The following is a 25,012-nucleotide window of genomic DNA, read 5'->3' on the forward strand; positions in this document are numbered from 1 at the left end:
TAAGGAATAGTTTAAGTTATCAGTATTTCTTGTTATTTTTCTTTGGCAAATAACAATTGGTATGTTGAATACTTTAAACTATTCTTTGTTTTACCTTCTAGCGAAATCCCTAAATGTTATGAATATAATGTCTACCTACGTGTAACGCAATCCCTACCCGACACCAAATAGACTCCCTAGCTTTATATGTATAGAATAGACCAGTGTTCTTGATTGAAAGTACAATCGACTTATTGTAATTATGACCCACCACTTTGCTTTGTCTTAAGGTTTCGATGGCGAAATTTGCTTAAAATGTACCTATGTGCATTTTAATGTTCGCTATCTTCGTTTCATTTCATTTGATAAAATGTAATTATGGACAAGTTCGCTGTGACAAACTTTATTATTTTGAAGAATTCAAAACACGAGGATCACGATTCAAATCAGTCGATTGTACTTTAGAAATTAATGTCATAAAACTCGGTGTAAAAAAAATAAATAAAAAACATGAAACAGTAATAATGTTGTTTTAATTCTACCAACTTCTATTTACAGTGATTATTCATATAATAAAAGTGCCGCGATTACTTGTTTTCGTAATAAATAAATAGACTTCACCGAACGTACTGTTTTGTTAATGAGTAATCAATCCCTTACTTACTTATTTCCTCTATTATAATGGTGCCTGGAAGAAAAAAAAAACGGTTTACTTCGAATACATTACCAATGAAACAAATATTTGTAGGTAACCTGAGTTATTTAAATAAAGTGAATCAAATAATAAAACATAGGTAATCTGACCGACTTCACCGCATTTCACAAGTATCGAAAGGAACCCCAACAAGAGTCCTTTTCCCAGAGATGTGCTAAGCTATATGTTACGAAGATATAACTATGTGACCGTTTTCACTGCTTTTAAGCTACGTATCTGTGCTACGAAGATGCTCCGCAGCAAAAATGCTGTGCGAACTTTCACCACCACTTCCAACTATGTGTGAATATAATTGGTTGAAGTCAAACGCATCCACAGCAACGTAGCAAAGCACATCTTTGGTGCAAAACACCCTTTTTTGAGGGCGGAAAATCATCCGATGTCTTCTTCGTCTTCCCGGAAGGGAGTGTCAGACTTTTAATGACTAAAAACCACCCCGTTCCATCTCCTGCTTTGAGGTGGAGTCTCGGTAACCTGTTACGTTGTCCGCAGCTCCGGAACGGGGTGCAAATTTGTACTAGCATCCAGACATCTGTTCACTTGGCTGTTAATTCACAACTTACGAGTTTGGCTGTTATACTTCCTTCTCTAGTCTTTCGGGTTTCACTTAACAAAAAACCATGTTATAAGTAAAGAGACAAGTAGATGAGCTCACCCGGAACAAGTTCTCCAGCTCGTCAATGAGCGTCTCGTGCCTGAAGGAGATGCGCACGTCTGGCACGTTGGTGTGCGTGATGTCATTGCCCTCGGGGCCCTCCTGCATGTACTCGTCGCCCAGCCAGTGCTGCTTCATCTGTACACCAGGTAACCGGGTCATTTTGTAGCAAATATTAGCCAAAGTAAAAAAAAACAGATAATTTTGTTCTTTGGAGCTGCTGATTGCACTCTTATGAGTGTCAATAGTAAACGACTGTGAATGCAATCATTTTGGATAAACATTATAAGATAGAATACCAGAGAGCAGGTCAGTGGTATGCTTGATAGACAGAATATGGAGTCGACCGGTGACTCCAAGATGATACTATTATCATCTTAGAGATGTTACCCCAATGTCTCACCTCGTGTGGGAACCCGGACATGATGACAGAGTTCCTGGCGAGCTCGCACATGTCACACGAGCTCAACTTCCACGCTTGAGCGGCGATGCTGTACTCCTCCATCAGCGGCTCCTGGAGGCAATGTCAAACGGATGAGGAAACGGTCACATTGAGATTATGATACAACTTGATGATTTTATGTACAATTCTGAATTCATGTGATGTCGAAAAACTTCTAAAAGTGAATACACAAGGAAATCAATTACCTTAGTATAATGAAACTGCAACGGGTCATCAGTGCTGAGCGTAACCCTCAGTCCTCTAGAGAAGTATTCGGGCAGAGGGTTGCGGTGGTACCTCAGAAAGAGGGAGTTGTTACTGAGAGGGGACATAGCTATGAAGATCTGCGCCAGGTAGTACATGTACTGGAGGACTGGCACCTGGACACGAGAAACCGAATTCAATATGTAATAAGTACAGCTTTACAATCTATTGAGGAAGATAGGAATAATGATGATGCACAGGATTACAGCCAAATTATAGGCAGTCTCAAGTCAATGATGTACATTTTCACTTGAATAAAGCAGTTACCTTTCTCAGTACTAGCCCGTGAGAAATGTTCTCAGCGAGCAGGAAGGCTACAGACATGTGCACAGCGGGTCCTGCCTCGCCGCAATGGGGACGAAGCGCGAACGTGTTCAGGCCTTGTTCTCTGAAATTTGAGAAAATATGGGGACATACGTGAATTTTTCTGCTCAAAAAGCACCAAATAGACAGCATCCAGTGTCGTAAGGGTGTCAAGCCGGCAAAATGCCTCGGGCCCCTAGCCTGGAGGCCCCTAGCCCTGTTGAAAAATTGTCATCCGAACTATTATTTTTTATATTGGGAATAGGGGCTCATACAACGAACGGTATAGTTACGCCACTGACACCATCATAAAAAGGCTAATTCTCCCTCTATTTATCTAAGGAAGGAAAGAAGTCCGATGCAGGGAACTTACTTCCTCAACTGGTTGAGCACAGAAATGTTGGCGTACATGTAGTACAGGTAGTACGCGTACGGCGGGTTCTCCTCATCATCCCACTGCTCAGGAGTCTTCATGTCGGCCGGCAGCATCGTGTTCTCCGGCTTAGACTCGTCGTCCACGCTGTCGAAGCCGATTACGTGCTGGAAAGTTAAGATAGGAAGTTATTCGCGGTAGCTTTTCGTTACCACTATCAACGCCCGAATACTGAAACGCTACTAAATTTTAAGTTGATCTATACATATAATAAAATCGTAGAAAAGTGCTGTCTGTACATTGAAAATAAAAATAAAAAAAATAGCAGGGGTTATTGTTATGTCGATGTCGAACCCAAAAATGTAATTAACTTTTTTTTTGTCTGTTTGTCTGTTTGTCTGTTTGTCTGTTCGTCTGTGCGCGCTAATCTCAGAAACGGCTGATCCGAGTTGGATGCGGTTTTCACGAATATATTGTGGGATGCTTAAATTTACATTTAGTGTTTGTTTCATGTCAATCGGTTCATAAATAAAAAAGTTATGTCAAATTAAAGAATCACGTCGAACATTCTATGCTTATACCATTAATCTCCGCAACTATTTGACGGATTTGGTTGAAATTTGGTACAGATATAGTTTAGAACCTTAGAAAGGACATAGATATATTTTTATTTCAAAAATCAAAAAATAAAAATAAGAAATAAATTATTTATAAATAATTATATGTCGATCGTTACACGACTTCAGTTCATGTTATTGTTTTAATTCATCGAAAAAAAGTAAATAAATAGTAAAAAGGTATGAAAAAAATAATATCAATATAATAAAACATTTAGTACAAAGAAAATGCTCTAACGGAGTATAGATAATTCTATGTCGATCGTTACACGACTTCGGTTCATGTTATTGTTTTAATTCATCGAAAAAAAGTAAATAAATAGTAAAAAGGTAAGAAAAAAATAATATCAATATAATTATACTTTTAGTACAAAGAAAATGCCCGAACGGAGTATAAATAAATACAGTAGAACTCCAATTATCCGAATTAATGGGGACCGGGACCCATTCGGATAATCAAATATTCGGATAATCGGATTTTTTCAAAAAAATTGCCATTGAAGAGAATAAAAGCTACGTTTTGATATTGCACTATTTTTTTATTGAATTAAATTGCGGGGGAAGTCTGCGTAGGCACAACGGCAAGTTAAGACAAGTCAAGTCAAGACTTGACAAACACTGGCTTCGCGGGGGGGGGGGGGGGAAGAATAATAGCGCACTTAGACTTTTTTTGACAATTTTTGTGATTCGGATAGTCGGAGTTCGGATAATTGGAGTTCTACTGTAATCCAAGTTGTCTTTATGCTCGATAGATGGCGTTGGGATCGAAATTGATCGCGCTATGGTTTCGTTACATTCATTTGGTTGGGTATCGGCCGAGCGCTTCGGTACTATCGTAGAAAAAGTGTATTATCAGTCGTATGATTATTTGTCTGTAGTGGTCCTGCTGTTTCGTATATTCTAAATTGGTTTCGTTGTATTTGTCAATTAATAAGTTTATTTGTTGGGTTTTCCTGGTTTTTTGGTTAAACTATTTAACGTAGGTTTAGTTTGATATCGATTATTAGTAGTTACTGTGGTTAGTTTTTTTAATAAAATTGTAAGTCTAATTTATAAATTAATTAGATTAGATTTAAGTCGTTTCTTTTAAATTATTTAGTTTAAGCTTGGTTATTATAGCATAGAGGATAGGTTGTAATATAGTTTCTTTTTTAATTGTTATAAATTCGTAATTCGTAGCTTTCTTTAGTTTTAAGTTAGTTTAAGTCCGTTTTTAAATTATTTTTTCAATGCCCTAAGTGAGTATACATCTATTAAATTCAAACGCAGAGCTCATTATGTTGATTTTTGAAGAGTTCCCTGGAATATCTTCCACATCTCATTTTTGAAGAGATCCCGCGAGATCGGGAACTATGTGGTTAAAACCAAAAATTTGCCGGAAGTCACTATTCCACGCGAACGAAGTCGCGGGCAAAAGCTAGTTTTTAATATATTTCTATCTCTGTCTTTTATAAAGAATTTTTAGAGACAGAAATATTCTAGAGAGCGTCTTAAAGTTGAGTGACGTTTGAGTATTTCACCGTAAGTAAAGTAATTCTTCCTACAAGCCAAACTTCTAGGTGTACTTAACGCTTTACTTGAGAACAAACTACGATAAATACGCATATATCAGGATTTTTTTTTTTTTTTTTATGGAATAGGAGGCAAACGAGCAAACGAGTCACCTGATGGTAAGCGATCAGCGCCGCCCATGGACACCCGCAACACCAGAGGAGTCACAGGTGCGTTGCCGGCCTTTGTTTTTTAAAAAGGAGTGTGCTCTTTTCTTGAAGGTTTGAAGGTCGTATCGGTTCGGAAATACCGCCGACGACAGCTCATTCCACAGTTTTGCTGTGCGAGGCAGAAAGTTGCGCGAGAAGCGCACAGTTGTGGCCTGCCAACCATCTATATGGTGGGGATGGAAATGCTGTCGTGTGGGTCGATGGCGAAAAGAAGCGGCAGGAATAAGACCAAACAATTCCTCAGAGCACTCCCCGTGGTATAAGCGATAGAAAATGCACAAGGAAGCTACATCTCTACGCATTGCCAAAGTGTCAAGTCGGTTTGAAACTTCCTGACACTCAACAATCCGAACCGCACGCCGCTGAACGCGGTCCAGAGGATGAAGCTGGTACTGGGGTGCCCCCGCCCAAAGATGAGAGCAGTATTCCATATGGGGCCGAACTTGCGCCTTATATAGAAGCAGGCGATGGGCTGGAGTGAAATACTGCCTCGATCTGTTGAGCACACCAAGCTTTTTCGAGGCTAATTTAGCCTTATCCTCCAGATGACCACGGAACTGGACGTCGCTCGAAATGTTGATGCCAAGTATTCCAATACCGGCTGAGGCAGTCAGAGGGGTACTTTGAAACTGAGGTGAGACGACCAGCGGTAGTTTCTTAGCGGTAAACACGCAGACCTGTGTCTTAGTAGGGTTAAACTGGACCAGATTAAGTTCACCCCAATCTGAGATTCTCTGCAAAGAAGTCTCGATTTCTGACACAAGTCTGTTTCGGCTTTCGATGACGTTTTCCCGAGAAATGTTAGCGCGGCCGGTATAATAGGCATCACCTGTACTGTCATCCGCATAACAATGAATGCCGCTGATTTGCAACATATCATTGATATGGATGAGGAACAGGGTAGGTGATAGCACGCAGCCTTGAGGGACACCTGCGTTCACAGACAGAGAGTCGGAGCATTCCCCGTCGACAACGACTTTAATGCTTCTGTCTGTAAGGAAGCAGGAGACCCATTCGCACAATTTCTCGGGAAGCCCATAGGAAGGAAGCTTCGAAAGAAGCGCTTTATGCCAAACCCGGTCGAAGGCTTTCGCCACGTCCAAGCTCACTGCCAACGCTTCCCCCTTAGACTCGATCGCCTGTGCCCAACGGTGTGTCAGGTAAACCAGAAGATCCCCAGCCGACCGACCTTTACGAAAACCGTATTGTCGGTCATTGAGTAGTTGGTGATCTTCTAGGTACCGCAAGAGCTGGCAGTTAATAATGGACTCCATTATTTTCGAGAAGAGGAAGTTATGGCTATCGGTCTGTAGTTGGACGGATTTGTTCGATCGCCTTTTTTAGGGATCGCGTGGACCAAGGCCGTCTTCCAGGATTTCGGTACTACGCCTAAAAAGTAAGAGAGCCGAAAAAGACGTGTTAAAACTGGTGCCAACTCCGGAGCGCACATCTTTAACACAAGGGGTGGAATCCCGTCGGGCCCACTCGACTTTTGGACATCAAGGGACAGGAGCGCCAAACGTACCGAACGCTGGTGGAATTGGATATCTGGCATATGCCACCCACACCACGGCACGGCAGGCGGCCCACGCCCCCGTCATCCAGTGTCGAGTTGGACGCAAAGATTTTACCCAAAAGTTGGGCTTTATCCCTTGCGCCATGAGCCAACGAATCCCCCCATGTGCAGAGGTGGAAATGACGGCCTGCAGAAATTGCCTTCGATAGCTTTGGCGAGCGACCAGAACGCACGAGTTCCCGAAGGAAGGCGTTCAAGCTTCTCGCCAATTCTACCGATGTACTGAGACTTAGCCCCTGCAATAACTCTTTTGAAGGACTTGGAAGCAAAGTTATACTCCTTTTTAAAAGTGCTGGTATTTACATCCCGTGCCACCACCGCATCGGCCCAGGCTCGATAGGCTTCACGCTTCCTGCGTGAGGCCTTTCTGGAAGACGAATCAAACCAGGGCCGATACCTGCCACCGACAGGGACCAGAGAGGATGGGACGAACAGCTCCATCCCCTGTAGCACCACATCGGCGACAGAATCGGCAGCGGCGTTGGGATCATCCTGCAAGAAGCAAACCTGTCTCCAAGGATAGGATGCAAAAAAGGACCGCATCCCATCCCAGTCTGCCGACCTATAGTGCCATACGCGGCGAAGACGTGCATCTTCTAGACACGGCGAGCGCGTCCAAGATACAGAGCTCCGGACGAGACAATGGTCCGATGAGCCTAGGGGAGCAACAACGGACACACTGTAGCCGTCCGGGTGAGAGGTCAGCAGAAGGTCCAACAGTGAAGGCCTCTGGTCTTCCACATCTGGGATGCGCGTAGGCGCGGTAACCAGCTGTGTCAGGCCAGAAGCAAGGGCTAGGTCGTGGACAGATCTCCCCGCGTGGTCAGTTCTACTAGAACCAAGCCAGTCGGCGTGGTGGGCGTTAAAATCGCCAAGTAGAACGACTTCTGCAGAGGGTATCTGCCCTTGTACAGAGTCTACAGCCGTCTGGATGTGTTCCATGAGTCGGTCAGTCTCGCTATCACCACTATGGGACCTGTATAGGCACGCATAGACATGGGGGTGGTCGTCGTTATCTACACGCAGCCATAAGATGGAGAGGTCCCTACCTTCAAGATTTCTGAGGCGACGAAAGCTGATATCGTCTCTAATGTACACGCATACCCCGGCCCTAGGCAAGAAGGAATGCTCCAGTCCATACCCAGGGTAGGTGAGGTACGATGTGTCCAACGGAGACGATATCTGCGTCTCAGTTAAAAAGAGCAAGGCGGGCTTTGCTGTCTCAAGATGGTAGTGGACAGCGTTAAGGTTGGAATGGATTCCCCTGATGTTGCAGAAGTCCACATTCAGCGTGGCAGGGGGTGCCGAAGTTATTTTGCTCTTGCCTCGAGCTGTAATGCGCGCAGTTTTGCCCCCCAGAGTACGATGTGGGGCGGCCTAGACGTCCACGCTCAGGGTGGTTGAACTCTGAGTATGGACGTCCAGAGAGGGATTCTCCAGTGTAGCTGGTACCCTCCTGGGGTAATCGAATTGAGTTGAACTGCGCCATTACGTAGGGGGAATGGTGGGCCTCCGGTACCCTCACTCACTCGGTGAAACACAACGTGAACGTTGTTTCACACCAGTTTTCTGTGAGGCCGTGGTATTACTCCGGTCGAGCCGGCCCATTCGTGCCGAAGCATGGCTCTCCCACGGTAAATGGAGATTATAAATTTAATGGATGGATAAAGGATGATCAGAGATATCTAGATAGATAGGTCCTGAGAACTGGCTAATAGAAAATTAATATGTTTTGTTAGCATTACGCCTACAATGATAGTAAAGAAAAGTTAGACATACTGAAAGAAATTTATGCAGATCCGGGTCCGAGCTAGGATCCACGGAGACGAGGAATAGCGGCTCGAATAAGTTTGTCAAAAACTCCTGGAAGTTCTTTATCAACTTCTTGTACCGGTAGATGTCGCTGAAAAGGGATTAAGATTAAAGTATTAATAATGATTTTGGGACCCAAGTTTGGGCATTCAAACTAGTTATAGACTACATAATAGAGTTTTAAAAAATTTCTTATAGGTAATCTTGCAACATTATTTTATTGCCTGTTTAAGGTTTACTACCATCAAACAAATTAGAATGTTCTCATAGAACTACAATGTACTTACTAAAGCCTCGGCACCTGTACGAGCCAGCGTACGTGGGGCGAGTGGACGTCATTCTTCAGCGCCCACGAGGCGAGCTTGCTCCATTCATTGAAGCGTTTACAGTAGATGGAGATGCGGGGCTCCGCGTACGTGTACCTATTGTCTTTGAGGTCCCCCATCACCTCCTACAAATCAAACATTGGAGACTAGTACTGAGGAAGGTAAAAAAGGATGATAAACGTGATGACCAGATGGTAAACGATCCGTACAGTTTGTGCAAATGTGAATGAATAAAGAAACGTTCAATTTAGGCAGGTACCTTAATAATGCTAGCGAAGTACTTCCCGTTCATGTGGTTGTCAGTCTTGAGGAAGACCTCGCGCAGTCTGCTCTCACCGATAGGGTTATACTTGGAATTAAACTTGTCGAACCGAAGAAATGTGTTACGGTCCTGCCGACAACAGGTTAAGCTACACTATCTTAAAAAGGTTTATACATATCACAAATGTTCCCCTAAAGAAGGACCCCGTTTTACCGCATGCACATCCAAGATATCCACATTCAGGTCGTAAGCGTCGAGACACATGTCTTCGAAGACGTTCCTCAGCGTAACTGGCATCCCATCCCGCATGGCGACCACCTCATCAGGCTGAGTCCTCAGGGTCCGCTTGATGAAGCGCAGCAGATGCTTCTGGTTCATGCAGGATGCTGCGTGGATGTGAGTGTCCACTTTCCTGGGTAAGACAGTAAACACAGTCTTCTTGAATCGAAAACATATTTAAACAAAACAGAATATTGTTGAACTCTCACTTGACATTGTAGAAGTCTCGATGCGGCACGGCCTTCTGCAGCGCCAGCTCATGCAGCTCGTTGAGCAGCACGTGCATCTTGAACTTGGACGACAGGTACGACAGCCGACGGTAGCAGAACGATTTGCTAGAAGACAATAGAATATTTAACACACATAATTGCCGTTGAAGTGGCAATGCCTTATACAGACTGTTGGTGAGTAGATTTGATGTCAGCCAAAGTTAAATAATGCTTACAGTGGACCGTCGCAGATCATGGACTGTAGGTTAGCCAGGTCAGCTGCGAACTCCTGGAAGGATATGGCCTCGTAGGGCAGTGGAGCGTGGGCCTCCACGTCGAGCGGGTTGCGGTAGATCACCATTACACCGTTTTCCCACTGGCAGACGAAGTGAGTGTCCGTGGGGTGAGGCACCGACCAGGGATCGATTGACAATATTTCTGGTGATAAAGAAACCATTTGGAGTAACCAGTAGTATGAGGTGGTATAAAAAACTATTTATACTCATTTAAATATTATACAGGAATATAATGTACTTGATATAGCCGGCAGCTCCTCGTAGCTCTCGGTGGCACCTCGTAGCGCGTCCGGATTTTTAATATTCGCCATTGTCACTGCACAACAAATAACAATCTTAAGTACTACTGCTTACTCACATAATTAGTTTGTGCTCGACTAGTTTCAGCCAAGGCAGGGGCTCATAAACAAAAACAGTATGTCGGCGTTAGAGTTAGAGTTTGTAGTTAATTCGATAGGTATAACATTTACGGTAAAATATAGATAGGTAAAGGAAAATCCAGTCAGTGGGTCATCTTAGGGGCGGCCCACAAACTGGTGGTAGCCGTCAGGTCACTGAAGATATTATGCTGTTGCTTTCTCCTCTCTAGATAGTCTCTCTAGGGGGTCTACATCAGGTGGGAGTAGAAATCAATTATATTCAAAGTACTTACTTCTAGCGTCCGAGACCTGAGGACTGACTTTCATTGGCGGCACCAGCTCGTCAGAGGAGCACGTCGTCAGATGCATGTAATGGTCAGCAAGCGTACCTGCACGAATGCACTGTATACTGTATCACAATTTAATCTCCACCATTCATGAGAATCATACAAGGTTACAGTAGGTAATAAAATAGTTCACAGTAAACAAAGTGAGGTTACCGGAAGCCCAATTACCCCCTTCCCAATCTTCCCAATCTTTCCAATCCCCGATTCCCCAACAATCCTTAAATTCCTAACCCCCAAAAGGCCGGCTACGCATTTGTAAAGCCTTTGGTGTTTCAAGTATCCATGGGCGGTGGCGATTGCTTACCATCAGGTGATCCGTGTGACCGTTGACCGGTTTATTTCGTAAAAAAATAAAAAATAAATCTTACTATCCAAGTTAATGGCATTGGTTTCGTCGTAGTCAGAAAGTTGAAGCTTAATACTGGAGTAAGTCTCCCGGCGCTTCTGGTTGCGCAGGTAGTTATCCACCAACGGGGAGAAGTACTGGTGGGACTGGGTCATGTACCGCTGCCGGTACGTCAGAGCCTGGAGCAGCAACTGTGCGGACCGGATCAAGTCCTCCAGCGGCACCTATGTACGAAATGTGTCGCTATTTTATTAACATTTAGTATATGTGTAAAAGTTTCCTTAAATGTTTCTGGGAAAATCATGTGTGTCTGGTAAATTGAGTTTGAATCTTCGTTTTTTACCTAGCCATCTACGCGCCCTAAGCTAAGCCAGATTTATTTAAAATTGAAGTAGAAGAAATCTGTGATATAAAGTCCTGATGATGTATATGACCAGGAGAACAGTCCTTACCCCAGTAACGTGTATCCCACTGACGGAGACGCGTTGGAAGCGCACCTCGTCGGTGTTGGTGCTGTCCCCGGGCGGGCGCACGTGTGTGCGTGCGCAGTTGCGGGCGGCCGCTCGACTCATCTCCTTCAGGTCTGGAGCCGAGGGGCCCGTCAGGTCTCTGACAATATTACTCTTCATTACAGACTAAACTGTTCTGTTGGCCTTATGGACCTACCTGCATATCAAATAACTTTCTTACTTTGAAAGTGCTCTACATTTCCTTTATAACATACTAGCTGACCCGCGCAACTTCGTTTGCGTGTATCCCGCTACTTCGACAAATACAGTCAACGCACCAACACATATTGGATACTAATTTTCAATTCACAATAACTTCTCTTTCCCTTAACCGCGTTTAAAATATTAAAATGTTTTTTGGTTTCTGTGACTCTTCTTTGATCGCCCCCCCTATCAGTTTTTGGAAAAAATATTTAAGTAATGTACAGATTTTTTTTTGTCTTATATGTATAGATCAAAGTCGTAGTACCTACTTTTTAATATTATTTATTTTTTATGTACCGTTTTTTTATATTTTTTGTTTTTTTTTATGTACTTATCTACTTTTGTTATACATATACATCTAACTATTATTTTCTTGTTTACTTTTTAAATTATTTACATTCTACATTTTATTACTTTCAAAGTGCTAATGGGGAGCCGCTGCCGCCGACGCGCTATTTATAGGGACGCTGCCCCCGCCGCCGCGGCCGGCCCGTACCGTGCCGCAATACTAATATCGTGATATCTCCTAAAGTATATGTCTAAATAACACACTGTAAACTGCAAAAATAATCTAAATTAAATGCTCGTGATGATGAACTTACTTATTATGATAAGGATATATGTATTATTGGTTATATCACCAGTTAAACATCACCCAACGAATTAAATGTTTTTTTAATACAGAAAAGTAGTTTTTGTGACTTAAATAAAAAAGCTGGATATATGTCATCGCGGACTTTTTTGTAGAACTAATAAAGACCAATGTTTTTGCTATACATTGTTCTTACTTGTATCCAATGGTATAAGCGGCGCACGCACAAATGCAATCTTCAATTAGATTTTTTTTCTGACTTCTTGGACATAAATCGCTATAACTCAGCTAATATAGTTTCAATGTATTTCAATTATATATAAAAACCTGTCGGAGAAAATACTCTTTCTATTAGTGAAAACCGCATCAAAATCCGTTGTGTAGTTTTAAAGTTTTATGCATACGAAGAGACTACAGACAAAATGGGCGACTTTGTTTTATACTATGTATAGATGAGTATGAGATCAGGAAAAAGAGAATACTATTTTTTGTAAACCCTAATAGTCCTTGTAGCGTCGATTGACCCGGGCTTCGGGGATCGCGCGACTCCGGCTACCGTAAGTGCGGGTCTGCGGATGGCTAGCAAGGGTAGCTCGCCGCCTGCCCAGAACCAGAACCGTGTGTGCGGTGCGTCGCGTTCCGCGCGCGCCTCAAAGAGTCATCAGACCACCACAGATGGGGCCCAACAGGGCTGACGCCTAATCCGGAGCTGCGGACTACCTAGGGTTTACTGGGGCTCCGGCTCGACAAGTAGGAGTAGGAACGGGGTGATTTTAATTCAGTAAGAGTCTGACACTCCCTCTCGCCTCGCCCAAGACGGGGGAAGTCATTGGATGATTTTCTACCCATAAAATAAAAAAAAAACCTCGATTGACGAATTTTCGACCCTACAAATTCAAAGAAGCAAAAGATATTGAAGGGTACTTGGTAAGACGTGGCTTGGTCCATTTCTTGTACTCCTTGTGTGGGCCCTGGACAGTAGTCCTGGCAGCCTTCGACGTGCTAGCATGCACGCTGGGCCGGCTGTGGGCTGATGGTCGCTTAATCATCCTTGTATTTTTTATTTCTCTTTACAACACAAAAGATTTATCCCATTTTCGCGGCACTTGTCAAATCCGATTGTGTCAAAACATTTTTGTTGCCTTTTTGCTCATTTTTTGACAGTGAGTTGTTTTTTTTTTTCGTTTATAGATTTGTGAAAGGAGGTTTATGTCCTCAGATTCCGCGGAGTACCCTACCTCTTGTAGGTACTTGTAGTGGATGATATTACTCGTGCGCGACTGGTGTGGAGTGGGAAACCATTTTATCATTCACGCCATCATGTCAGCCAGTCTTCCCCCATCAATGACTGTAACATTATGACGATCCCAACTTCTGGACTTAACCTCACGTCTACTAACTTTGACTGTTTCTCTGTAGATATTATTGCATTGCTTAAGGGGAATTTTCATAATTATCTTAAAATAAAACAACAAAATGTTTCACAAGATTTTTATTAAGTAAGTAGTTGATTATACATTATTCTAAAATATATACTTAGATATATCTACATTTTGAATCAGCATAGGCACTATCAAGATATCTTACGGCAGCCAATACTAAATAATGCTGAACTACCAGACATCATCTATTTTTGTAACTAGAATACTTCGACGATAAACAAAACTTAAACACGAGTTGGTAAATAACAAAAATCTAAATAGTTTACAATAAAAATGCAGTTTATTTAACGTTATTATTCAGATAAAAGTGTAAGTGCAAAGTGATCCAAGTATGGCTATGAAACAGGCTAGGTGCCAGCCTACCCTACGTAGATATAGCCTGTAAGATTTTATTCAGAACCCTAAGTACGAGTTTACTTTACATTTGAAGTAAGCGAAACGAGAGCGCGTGCGGCGCTCTCGTTGGTCGACTCGAGTAAACCAACCAATCAGAGTGCCAGACGCGCTTTCTTTTCGATTATTTAAAACGTCAAGCAAACTCATACTAAGGGGTCTAGGCTAGAATATAGGAGTACCACCTATACAGTAACGAGGAAGCTGGATTTAATAGGAAATATTTTTACACTGAACGTAATAAGGACAACGTATGGGTCACACTAGCGGACGATTTGCCATCAAGAGTTTTTTGTCGGCATTCAAGGTCCTATTTAAAGTTAAAATAATTGGTGCAAAATTAAGGAATTTGAGGTAGATAAACTTATTGCATCTGATTTCAATTCATTAATGATTATTGGGTTGGGAAATGGGTGCACATTTTATACAGTGGCATTACGAGCCATAATGTGCACCTCTGCCTACCCCTTCGGGGATTAAAAGCGTGACGATACATAGGATGCAAAGCTGTTAATTTTATTTATTTTGGTGGACGCTCTACACAAGCGATGGTCGTTTAAGGCTGACTATAGGAGCTGCGAAGTTAGGGATAGCTGGAGATACGCCGCCGTTGGCCCCATTCGTCGTCAGTGGTGCTTCGGGCAGGGCAAAACGACTCTGTAAAATAGTAAACACAATCATAAGCTAGCTACTTTAAAAAGTTAAAACTTTCTTAAAACAGTTTTGAATTAGGTTATGGATCATGATAACCTTTGGTTGAAATGATGTTCGTTTAATGGTGTAAATCATGAGCCTTTTTTCAAATACTTACCTCACATATATCCGAAATTAGAACGTTCAAAGCTAGACTTTATAAAGTTTAACAAATTAGACAAATGTAGACACAAATTAGATGTATTAACACACCACACAATAAAGCGGGAAATGTTTATTACCACTGATAAATATAACTTCAATTTCGTCTTATGGAAACTGTCATGAAGTAATGAGATAAGGAACATAAATCATTTCTGCATAAGAATAAGTGTCCGTTAAAATGTACCAACTCCTTAGATGGCGCCACTAGTAGCAAAATGTTTGTAACAATCCGATCTGATGAAGACCACATTTTCCATAGGCGCTTATTTTTAGCTAATTGTTAATTAAGTTCTTATACTTAATACAGATGCTGGTTTTATTTCAGTGAGCATTCCTAGTACAAAAACTAATTAAAAGTTAATAAGTTATCTTTAACGTAGACGTCCAATTGCTACAGTGGCGCCACCTAATCAACGCATTTCAATTGACACTTTTCCCTCGAAGATAGGTAAATAGTCCTTCTCTCATAATTCCTGGGAAGCTGTGGTAGAGAGACACAGACGATGGAGTAACCACACCACACACCACACCGTGTACCTTAGAAGAAGAGAGGTGTGCCACACTGCTTTAGCTACAGACAAACATTTCATTGGTTAAATACATAACTGTCATGTTGGGCCTACTATTAATTGGCATAAGAGAGGATTGATCTAAAGGGGCCATTTGAACTTTTAAAGCCCTTTATTAAGGACGTACAAAGTTTGTGTATTCCAAGGGCCTTAGTCTGCTATTACAATTGTGTCAGAATGGTAGATCATTGAGCAGTGCAAGAGGGAAGGAGATATACAACCTACATAGCTCCGTCCCTCCCGTACCAAACAATGGTCGACCAATTGACACAATTGTAATAGCAGACTAACACCCGTATTCACAAACGATACTTTCCTCAGTGAAGTAGCAACGCTCTGCGATGTAAGGCATTTCTCACTGCGTAACATCTGGCAAGCCTTTCAATTCATAAACGATACTTAAGCGACCCTTGTCTAAGCAAACCCGTAGCGTTGAATAGAGCTCTGTGATTGGTTCTCGTATGTTGCGTATTTCACGTCGCTGCTTGACGTTCATATCAGTTGTCATACAACAACGTCAAAACATAAACAGTTACCGGTAACCAAGAACAATTTTGAGTTGTCATACAACAACGTCAAAACATAAACAGTTACCGGTATCCAAGAACAATTTTGTTAATATTTGTGTTGGTTTTATATTCACAAATATGGATACAATAACAAAATCGGGATCCCTAAACACAACTGTCTGTCTGCCCGAAAAATACTTATATTTCTCTAACAAGAAATAAACCTTGTGACATCTATTGCCATTGACAATGGCTATGCGTTGCTTAAAACAGCTGGCAGGCTACTTTAGCTGTGCGTTCATTTTGAAGGACGCATAGTACCAGCTGTCACTCAAGTATTGTTTATGAATTAGATTTAGGGGCCCTGTGCGCTCGCGCGCACTAAGAGACCGCATAGTATCGTTTGTGAATACGGGTGTAAGGCCCCAGTTCTTTAAACTAAGGGTCGGTCTGACGGAACATGCGTCGCGTAACGCCGGATCAGGCAAATGTATAGAAAAGAATTTGACCGTTCACACTCGACCGATGATACGTCAGTACGACCGATGATACGCTCGACGTATTTTACGTCAGATATGAACTGACTCTAATACCTTTCCTGTTATTATTGTTTCTGTATTTTGTACTACTTATATGTATGTTGTGTGTTGTTATTCGGGTCAATTTGACCTAATTCTCAGTCATTATGTTTTGTATTTCAAAAATATTTATTAGTTTTCGCAGTCAATAGGGACTTATATTATTTAGGTCTTTGATTTCTGTACCTAGTGTTTAACGGTATAGGTAAGTACTATATGTATAGAAATACCTACCTAGATTTTGTTACAAAAGTATGTTTGTAAGTAATAAGAAAACGCATTCAATATGATTTTTGTTTATTTTCAACAATGATAACATGTATATTTTATAATCATGGTTTATAAATATTGGTACCTATATATAAACATAATTACACAAGTAGTGTTAAGTACGACACTACATTATTCCATGCAAATGCTATGCGGCTTAAAATTTTGGGACATTAGTTACCGAGATAGGATGGAATGGTAGAACTTGAAGGAAGTATTAAAAACACTTTCATATTATAAATAATATTAAAAGTTGATTCTGATTTAACGTTTAAAAACATCACACAAAACGTACAGACACAATCGCATACCATTTGAACAGAAGCACAAAAATGCGTTAGATATTATAATGAAACTGTATTCAAATCACATTTCTTAAATCAATTAATATCTTAATTGTATTTAACGACTTTCTGACGTAACTGTTTTACAAGGTAACTCGACTGGTTTCAAGTCGTGCTAGGGGCTTATAATCATGAGCAGCATTGCATGAAGTTCGAGCCATCTCGTATGTATTTATTAGAGTTATAATAAAAAAAACAAATGCTTTGATTAAGGTAATAATTATACTGAAATATACCAACATGTAGCACTTGAATACAGTTTCAATAACAATAAAAATACAATAGATATTAACATTAACATAATTAATATATTAAAGGTTACAGTAACACAAGTTAGACGATCACATATGGTTAGACTATACAACCAGTAAAGCTAGGGCCGGCAGCTCACGCAAGCTAAGCTAATAGGTATTGTTAGTAAGACACTCGAGATGATGGAAGTGAGATTAAAAATGTATTTAATTAATAGGAATAAATTCGTAGAAATGTTATTAATTTTCATTAATGACAAGAAGTTAGTAGGTTAAATTTATTTTTTTAAAGAAATAGATGAAGGTTAGTCAGGAGAAGTCGACGTCTCAGAATTTTAAAGAGACAAGATGAGAAAGATCATAGAGGGAAAATAACATAATCTTTCCATGGATAAAAGATTTGGAATAGTAGTAGTAATTTAGGAAGATTGTAGTAATAATCTATAAGAGTAAAAGAGACTACAAATGTTCAAGAAGAGAGTTACATGGTAAAAATGATTAAACAGAAGTAAATATAAAGAATTCATGAAAAGAAGTTTGTTTATAAATTGTTGATCTTTCTTACGAAATAGATTTTATTATAGAAGATGAAATGTGAGCTGCGGCTTGATGACAATGTATATAAAATTGTAGATACAATTGAAAAAGCTTCCACAATAAATTCTACTTAGTTAGGTAATAAGGTAAGATTTGGAAAACGTTATGAACTAGGAATGTGAATGTATCGGTATAGCCAAGAATTTTTATTAAAATCTCGAGTAACTCATTTATAGGTTTAATGTTGTTAGTCTCTTCAATCGCTAAATGTAATTCTCCTACAATAAATGCAAAATGTCATGGCAGTTTAGTAACTTAACTCTCCATCTTAAATATTTGTCTTCTAACGAATATTTTAGCTACTTTGGGATATCAATAGTAAGATTAAGACTTTGTCCAGCTACATCATCAGCACCCTTAGTACGAGTTTGCTATACGTTTGAAGTAATCAAAACGAGAGTGTGTTCGGCGCTCTGATTGGCCGGCTCGAATAAACCAACCAATCGAAGCGCCGAACGTGCTCTCGTTTGGATTACTTTAGCAAACTCGTACTAAGGGTACAGACGTGTAGTACATCCACATTCGTAGTCCACAAATCTGTTTAATTTCTATAAATTCAAGAGCAGCAGATCATTCTATAAAACAATGCGATGGCACTTTCAATCTTTCATTTTCGCCTAGTTATCACAAGGGGTCAACTATAGGGTCTATCCTTACTTTAAACATTTTTATTTAGAGGCACTGCAGCCCTGGTTTTACGTATTTATATATAAAAACAATTAAATTGGTTAGTATACAGTCTAAGTTTGACTTTAGTAAACATTAATGTATGTTTGTTCATCCACTGTCCTGTCTGTGGACGTTGTTTATCTCCGAGCTGACATACCGTCCTGCAATTATATTTATTTCTTTATTAGTTACGTCAACCACACATTGTACAATCTCTGGTTTGAGAACCATTTTGAGTGGGTGTACCATGCAGTTAATTATGCATGCAAGTTATTTTATTAGAGTGACAAAAGCGAGTACGAGTAACCGCTGCACACTAGATAATCATACGAGTGAACAGGTTAGCTACAAGTTAAATAGCATGCATTTGTTATTAGTAGACAATTAATATTATATCATTAATAGTGCAAGAACAGTGAGTTACTCTTCATGGACTTTAAAAGACACCTCTGAGTTTGTTTCGGCATTTCAAGTAGTCTGATAGGAAATGCCGACCTCATCTAGTTATTTTAGAGATTGACGTGTAAAAGTGTTATCTTGTAACCTATTTGCAAAAATAAATATCACTTATCATTTATATGACTATTACTGTGTAAGCATTATGTATGCAGCTGGGTGAATATATATGAATATATAATAATATTTAACGTCTTTATGACTTGAGAACTTGATTTTGTGTGTATTTCTATCACTTCAGGACAAATGAACATACTCGAACTAACTTATAAACCTATGTCAATATAGAAAGGGATGACTATTGGAGTGATCCATATAAGTCAATATAGAAAGGGATGGCTATTGGAGTGATTGATATAAGTGCCATAAAGCCTAACACTTTAAATCTATGAACCCCAAGCAAGTGCAAACCCGAGAGATGCGGTATGTAGGCAGGTAGAGAAGGAATGTTCGTGAAGTTATTTTACCTTGAAGATGTTGGTGAGCTCGTCGAGCAGGGTCTCGTGGCGGAAGGAGATGCGGATGTCGGGCACGTTGGTGCGCGTGATGTCGTTGCCCGCCACCCCCTCCTTCATGTAGTTCGGCCCCAGCCAGTACTGCTTCATCTGGTAAAAGAATTGAATTGAATAGGACCCATAATGGTGCCTTGAGGAAGCCCACCCTCTCATCGAAAACAATATATTCGTCATGTTTTATCTGACAGGTAATTTGTAAAAAATTCTCGACACGTCCAGGATCTGAATAATTGAGACCAGATTGATGAGAGGATTATGGATAAAATCATTGAAAAACATTTGTGCAACAATAGCCGTCTTCCATCAAATGATGATTTGGTATTTGAACCAAATGAAAACAACTTTACTCCTTTGCACCTTGATTTTGCCAATCAGCAATTATGCACATACCTCATGCGGGAACCCGGACATGAGCACGGAGTTCCTGGCGAGCTCGCACATGTCGCAGGAGCTGAGCTTCCACACCTGCGCCGCGATGCTGTACTCCTCCATCAGCGGCTCCTGCGGACGAGGACACGGGGTTTCAAACAAATAGTTCCAATACAACTTTTTCGAAACTGATCAAATGTACTGCATTTACTAGCTGTGATGCAGATTTTATTCTGTTGTTGAATTCCAATGTTATTATACCTAGTACCTAATTAAAAAGCATCCTTACCTTGGTGAAGTGGAACTGCAGCGGATCATCAGTACTGAGCGTGATGCAGAGCCCTCGGGCCAGGAACTCCGGCAGAGGGTTGCGGTGGTAGTTGAGGAACAAAGAGTTGTTGCTGAGCGGAGACATCGCGATGTAGATCTGGGCCAGGTAGTACAGGTACTGGAGGACTGGTACCTGGGGGAGAGGGAGGGGGGAGTTATTGTAAAGTAAGTCGAGATAATTGATCATCATATCTACTCGTAGTGTGGATGGTGATAAACGTATTACTATCACCACTCTTAGTTCTTCTCGCGTGGTGGTATAAGCCGACTAAGAGATTACATATTTATTTAATAGAGATCGACCAGCAGCTCTTGTAAACCTGGAACTTTAATCTACGACCTTCTACCTTACCACGCGTGAAGATTATGATAAGCCCCTCTTTGTAGGAAAGTTCCAAAGTCCAGTAGTGGTCTTTCACGGACTGATGTTGGTGGTCTACAACGACCTGAGAGGTTACATCCTCTCATTTTAGAGTGAAGGTCTTAAAGAAAATTCATGTGAGGCTGTTAAGAGGACTTTAGATTTACCTTCCTAAGCAGCAGTCCGTGAGAGATGTTCTCAGCGAGCAGGAACCCGCAGACAAGATGCTGCACTGGACCTGCCTCACCGCAGTGAGGGCGTAGCACGAAGGTGTTCAATCCTTGCTCCCTGTCGACAGAGAAACCAGTTTTAGTAAACAAATCAACGAAATTTGAAATGTCAGCGACTACTGGTGAAGTAGGAATACAGGGACACCGCAGAACCCGCAAACTTATTAACATTCATGTCCAGTGAAAAAATATAAATGGAAAATGACTATTGTTATGAAAATAGAGAGGTAGCTTACGTTGGTAAGAGTGTCCTTTTATTCTCCAGACGAAACAGACCTTTTTAAACAGTGGAACAGTATACTTACTTCCTGAAGTGGTTGAGCACAGTCATGTTGGCGTACATGTAGTACAGGTAGTACGCGTACGGCGGATTCTCCTCATCATCATACTCCTCGGGGCTCTTGGCGTCAGCGTCCAGCATTGGATTCTCTGGCTTCGACTCATCGTCTACGCTGTCGAAACCCACTACGTGCTGCAAGATACAAATACATAATTCGTAATCAGATTTTTTTTTGAAAATTCTAGCAAAAGTTGTTGTATGTATAAATTGTGGAAAAAAATTGGAATTATCTACTTAGTGGAAACACTTCATTATGTAGGAAACAGCATTAAAATCCATGACTACTTGTAAGTTTATTAACTTGTTTCTAACAAACGGTGAAGGAATAGATGTGAGGAAACTTCTGGTCATAATTTCTAATTATAAATATTTGAAATCGCCAATCCGGATTTAGTAAGCGAGGTGATTAATGCTAAAACCTTTTCCGTGGGATGTTTTGATCAGCAGTGACTACTTATAGGCTGTTGATGTGATGTGAATTAACAAGTAAAAAAAACTTACAGTAAGAAACTTGTGCAGTTCGTAGTTGCTGTTGGGGTCCCTGGTGACCTCGAACAACGGCTGGAAGATGTTGCTCAGGAACTCTTGGAAGTTGGTCATTATCTTGTTGGACTTGAAGATATCGCTGAAATAGATAACGTTATTGTTAAAGAAACAGTAGAAGGAAGGAGCGACTATGATGAATTTAGTAACGATTTAAAACAATTTGATTGTTTTTACAATACAATGGATGGATAGACAAATGGATCGCTTGATAGTAAGCAATCAGCACCGTCTAAGAGGACACTTAGATGGTGCTGATGCTTGTTTCTTGAAGGTTTCAAGAATATTAGATATTCCATTCAGCTGAAAATAAACTCTCTGGCATACTAATTAAAGTACAAAATAGTCTACTAACTATAGTCGTGGGATCTGTATGAGCCAGCGCACGTTGTCGGAGTAGACGTTGTACTGGATGGCCCACTTGGCCAGCTTGGCCCACTCGCTTGGACTCTTGCCGTAGATCGACAGACGCAGCTCTGCGTTCTGGTACTTGGACTCTTCTAGATCGGATGCTACTTCCTAGAGAAGAAGAAGAATGTATTTAGTTTAATGCAGACCAATAATTAGAGGAATATGATTATTGCTGGCATAAGGTGTATCTATGCTAGACTTCATCTGACCTTTATAATGTACCATCTAGTAGTCCTCACTAAGCTAAAGCTTCAGACTACAGACAGAGCGAAAGAAAAGAAGTCATTTGCAGAAATCTCTACAGCAAGTAGGTAAATGAAGAATGTTTCTGCAGTCTAAATATTTAATGGAAAATGGTACGTAGACAAGGAACTTCACCTTGATGATCCTAGCGAAGTACTTCCCGTTCATGTAGTTGTCAGTCTTGAGGAAGACCTCGCGCAGTCTGCTCTCACCGATAGGGTTATACTTGGCGTTGAACTTGTCGAAACGGTGGAACGTGTTGCGGTCCTGAAATATTAGGTAAATGACAATTAGAGATACCTTGGAAATAAAGAAAGAAAATGAGAAAGAAAGAGATAATAATTCACGTAGAGGGTATTACTAGGAATAGAAAACCGTGTACAGCCCAAGTAGCACAAAACTGCATTATAAGATGTCACATGAGGTAACTTCGGTTACTTTAGCACTTATAAAGAGTTATTACAGTACACTCGACCTGCAATAGGTGAAAAGTGAGCTTCCACCTGAATAAAAACGTTATTACGTGTCACGGAGACCACGCTGCAACGCTTGCAGCGTTAATATAGGTAACAAGTTTAGTATTATACAGCTTTAAGCAATTTGAAGTACTTTTGTGGACTTTAACTAAGCTATATTCTGAATTGAAGACCACAACTGAACTCTTAGACGACTTGCATTTTAAGAAAGATCACGTGAGCTATTATGATGTAATCAGTTATTCTGTGGCTTCAAATAACAAGGATACAATGCCTTTTGCTGCACACAGTGGAATTTGTGTAATGTTAATCAGCTTGTTATACGCAATCGTATAATAGCTCTTATGAAGCCTACATGATCACTATGGGTTACCCACTATCAAGCTTTACATGAATCTGTAGCTGACTTGTGTAACACAAAAACCACTCGTAACAGCTCGTCACTGATTCTTGTACCACGAGTGAACACTTCAACAGCTCATGCCGTTTAATTTTAATTAATAGGGTACACATTGCTTGTCTGCCATTTTTTAGATTCTAACCTATGTATAAATAATAAATAACAATTGGTTTTTGTTTAGTTAACGAAAATTTCAAAAGAATTTAAATAGAAAGTGTAATGATTTCATTTTACAGCTTATTCTCAAACTACAAAGGAAAAATAAAAAGACTTAATTTTTTATAATAATATCATCAACGTTTTTAATACTATAATTTTCAGGAAAGCAGTGATATTTTGAGAGCGCGTGAAAATATTCGTCTATAATTATATAGTATTTGACAATAAACTTTCTTTCCCATTCGAATTTCATGCACATGAGGAAAAACAAAGTTTACTTCCTGATAAATATTTGCCTGTTCCCCATAAACACTTTACAAAATGGTTCATACAAAACATATCAAAATAATAAGAAGTAGGGTGAAAATTATTCACAATTTTGCCACTTGTGAACTGTCAGCTCCATATAAGAGTTGCTAATATCCTGGAGTGTATTTTGTGGTGATAAACAAGGAACAAGTACTCTATTATTCAGCCCTTGTGGTGTATAAAAAGTAACACATACCCTGATAATCGGTCATTATTCAGCTCTTGGGGCGACTGTTGCCTTCAATAATGTCCAAATAACGCTGATATAGCGCAACCAGCTACATTATTCAGCTAATAGCTGATTAATTTGTGCCCAAATCAGAGTTATATCAGCTGAGTAGGCGCCTCTAACGCTCTTATTCAGTAGGTTTATTCAGCTGAAGATTTCATTGTGAACAGTAATTCAGCTACTATTCAGCGCTTCTGTGCTACTTGGGAGAAGTCCCCTGATATTAATTCTTAAAATTACAGATAGAGACCTAAACTAAAAAGCTCAAATGCTTACGGCATGCACGTCCAGCATATCCACTGTGAGATCGTAGGTGCTGAGGTTCATAGACTGGAACACTGACTTCAGCGTCATTGGAGTGCCTTTGTGGAGTGTCACCACCTGGAAACGATAGTACATAACGTGGAGTATGATAAACAGCAGCTTATTATATTTAAGTTGGCAAAAAATATTTCCGATCTTTACCGATAACAATGGACCTGACCTCTAACTTTGCCATAAAATGAAAAATGATGAAGACAAACCTCATCAGCATGGTTCTTCAGGGTCTTCTTAATGAAGCGCAGCAGATGTTTCTGGTTCATGCAAGATGCTGCGTGGATGTGAGTGTCCACTTTCCTGGAGGGCAAAACGAAATAATGTATTTTATGTCTTACCCATTGTGTACTGGTATTGAAATAAATACATGGTAATATCACGCAGATTATAGTATAAAATGAGTTACCTGATGTTGTAGAAGTCTCGGTGCGGCACGGCCTTCTGCGAGGCAAGCTCTCGGAGCTCGTTGAGCAACACGTGCAGCTGGAACTTGGACGACAGGTACGACAGCCGACGGTAGCAGAACGATTTGCTGGGAAAGAAGAATAGGATTTAGGACTTATTATTCCGCTTTTATTCCATAAAAAAATAAAACTTTTAGCTTTCGGATTTCGGCAATCAAGTTTCGGCCTCGGTGTACGGCCGACAGATAGCAGT

At 40.6% G+C, this 25,012-nt stretch overlaps 2 protein-coding genes across 16 annotated transcripts in view; both read right to left on the reverse strand.

Moving 5' to 3' along the window:
* Positions 1–493: 493 nt before the first annotated feature.
* LOC118275824 (AMP deaminase 2-like) lies at positions 494–13,333 on the reverse strand. 2 transcript variants are annotated; one of them, XM_050695457.1, is made up of 17 exons: positions 13,111–13,333; positions 11,334–11,490; positions 10,904–11,105; positions 10,482–10,577; positions 10,068–10,145; positions 9,770–9,971; positions 9,534–9,659; positions 9,259–9,457; positions 9,043–9,174; positions 8,745–8,908; positions 8,425–8,548; positions 2,732–2,898; positions 2,323–2,443; positions 1,998–2,171; positions 1,753–1,863; positions 1,350–1,487; positions 494–667 (listed from the first exon to the last, which is right to left on the reverse strand). In XM_050695457.1, the coding sequence occupies exons 1-17, from the start codon at positions 13,233–13,235 to the stop codon at positions 656–658; spliced, it is 2,328 nt and encodes a 775-aa protein (XP_050551414.1). In that variant the 5' UTR covers positions 13,236–13,333; the 3' UTR covers positions 494–655. The 2 variants fall into 2 exon arrangements, with proteins under 2 accessions (XP_050551414.1, XP_035449806.2); XM_035593913.2 differs by lacking the exon at positions 11,334–11,490 and having other exon boundaries at positions 13,111–13,282.
* Positions 13,334–13,663: 330 nt separating this feature from the next.
* LOC118275826 (AMP deaminase 2) overlaps positions 13,664–25,012 on the reverse strand; it is a 41,868-nt gene continuing 30,519 nt past the window's right edge. For 7 of the 14 annotated variants that reach the window (XM_050695442.1, XM_050695447.1, XM_050695448.1 and 4 more), the window contains 12 exons: positions 24,762–24,887; positions 24,562–24,655; positions 24,314–24,418; positions 22,600–22,731; positions 22,166–22,329; positions 21,769–21,892; positions 21,233–21,399; positions 20,865–20,985; positions 20,296–20,469; positions 20,028–20,138; positions 19,590–19,727; positions 13,664–14,678 (listed from right to left, as the gene is read on the reverse strand). In XM_050695442.1, the coding sequence (XP_050551399.1) occupies positions 14,559–14,678; positions 19,590–19,727; positions 20,028–20,138; positions 20,296–20,469; positions 20,865–20,985; positions 21,233–21,399; positions 21,769–21,892; positions 22,166–22,329; positions 22,600–22,731; positions 24,314–24,418; positions 24,562–24,655; positions 24,762–24,887 (1,576 nt within the window). In that variant the 3' untranslated portion in view covers positions 13,664–14,558. Of the gene's footprint in view, positions 14,679–15,416; positions 15,451–16,815; positions 18,828–19,589; positions 19,728–20,027; positions 20,139–20,295; positions 20,470–20,864; positions 20,986–21,232; positions 21,400–21,768; positions 21,893–22,165; positions 22,330–22,599; positions 22,732–24,313; positions 24,419–24,561; positions 24,656–24,761; positions 24,888–25,012 lie in introns of those variants that run through there. The other 7 variants (XM_050695450.1, XM_050695455.1, XM_050695456.1 and 4 more) reach the window with 2 other exon arrangements.

This window comes from Spodoptera frugiperda, chromosome 8, assembly GCF_023101765.2.
Source record: "Spodoptera frugiperda isolate SF20-4 chromosome 8, AGI-APGP_CSIRO_Sfru_2.0, whole genome shotgun sequence".
NCBI classification, from domain to species: Eukaryota; Metazoa; Arthropoda; class Insecta; order Lepidoptera; family Noctuidae; genus Spodoptera; species Spodoptera frugiperda.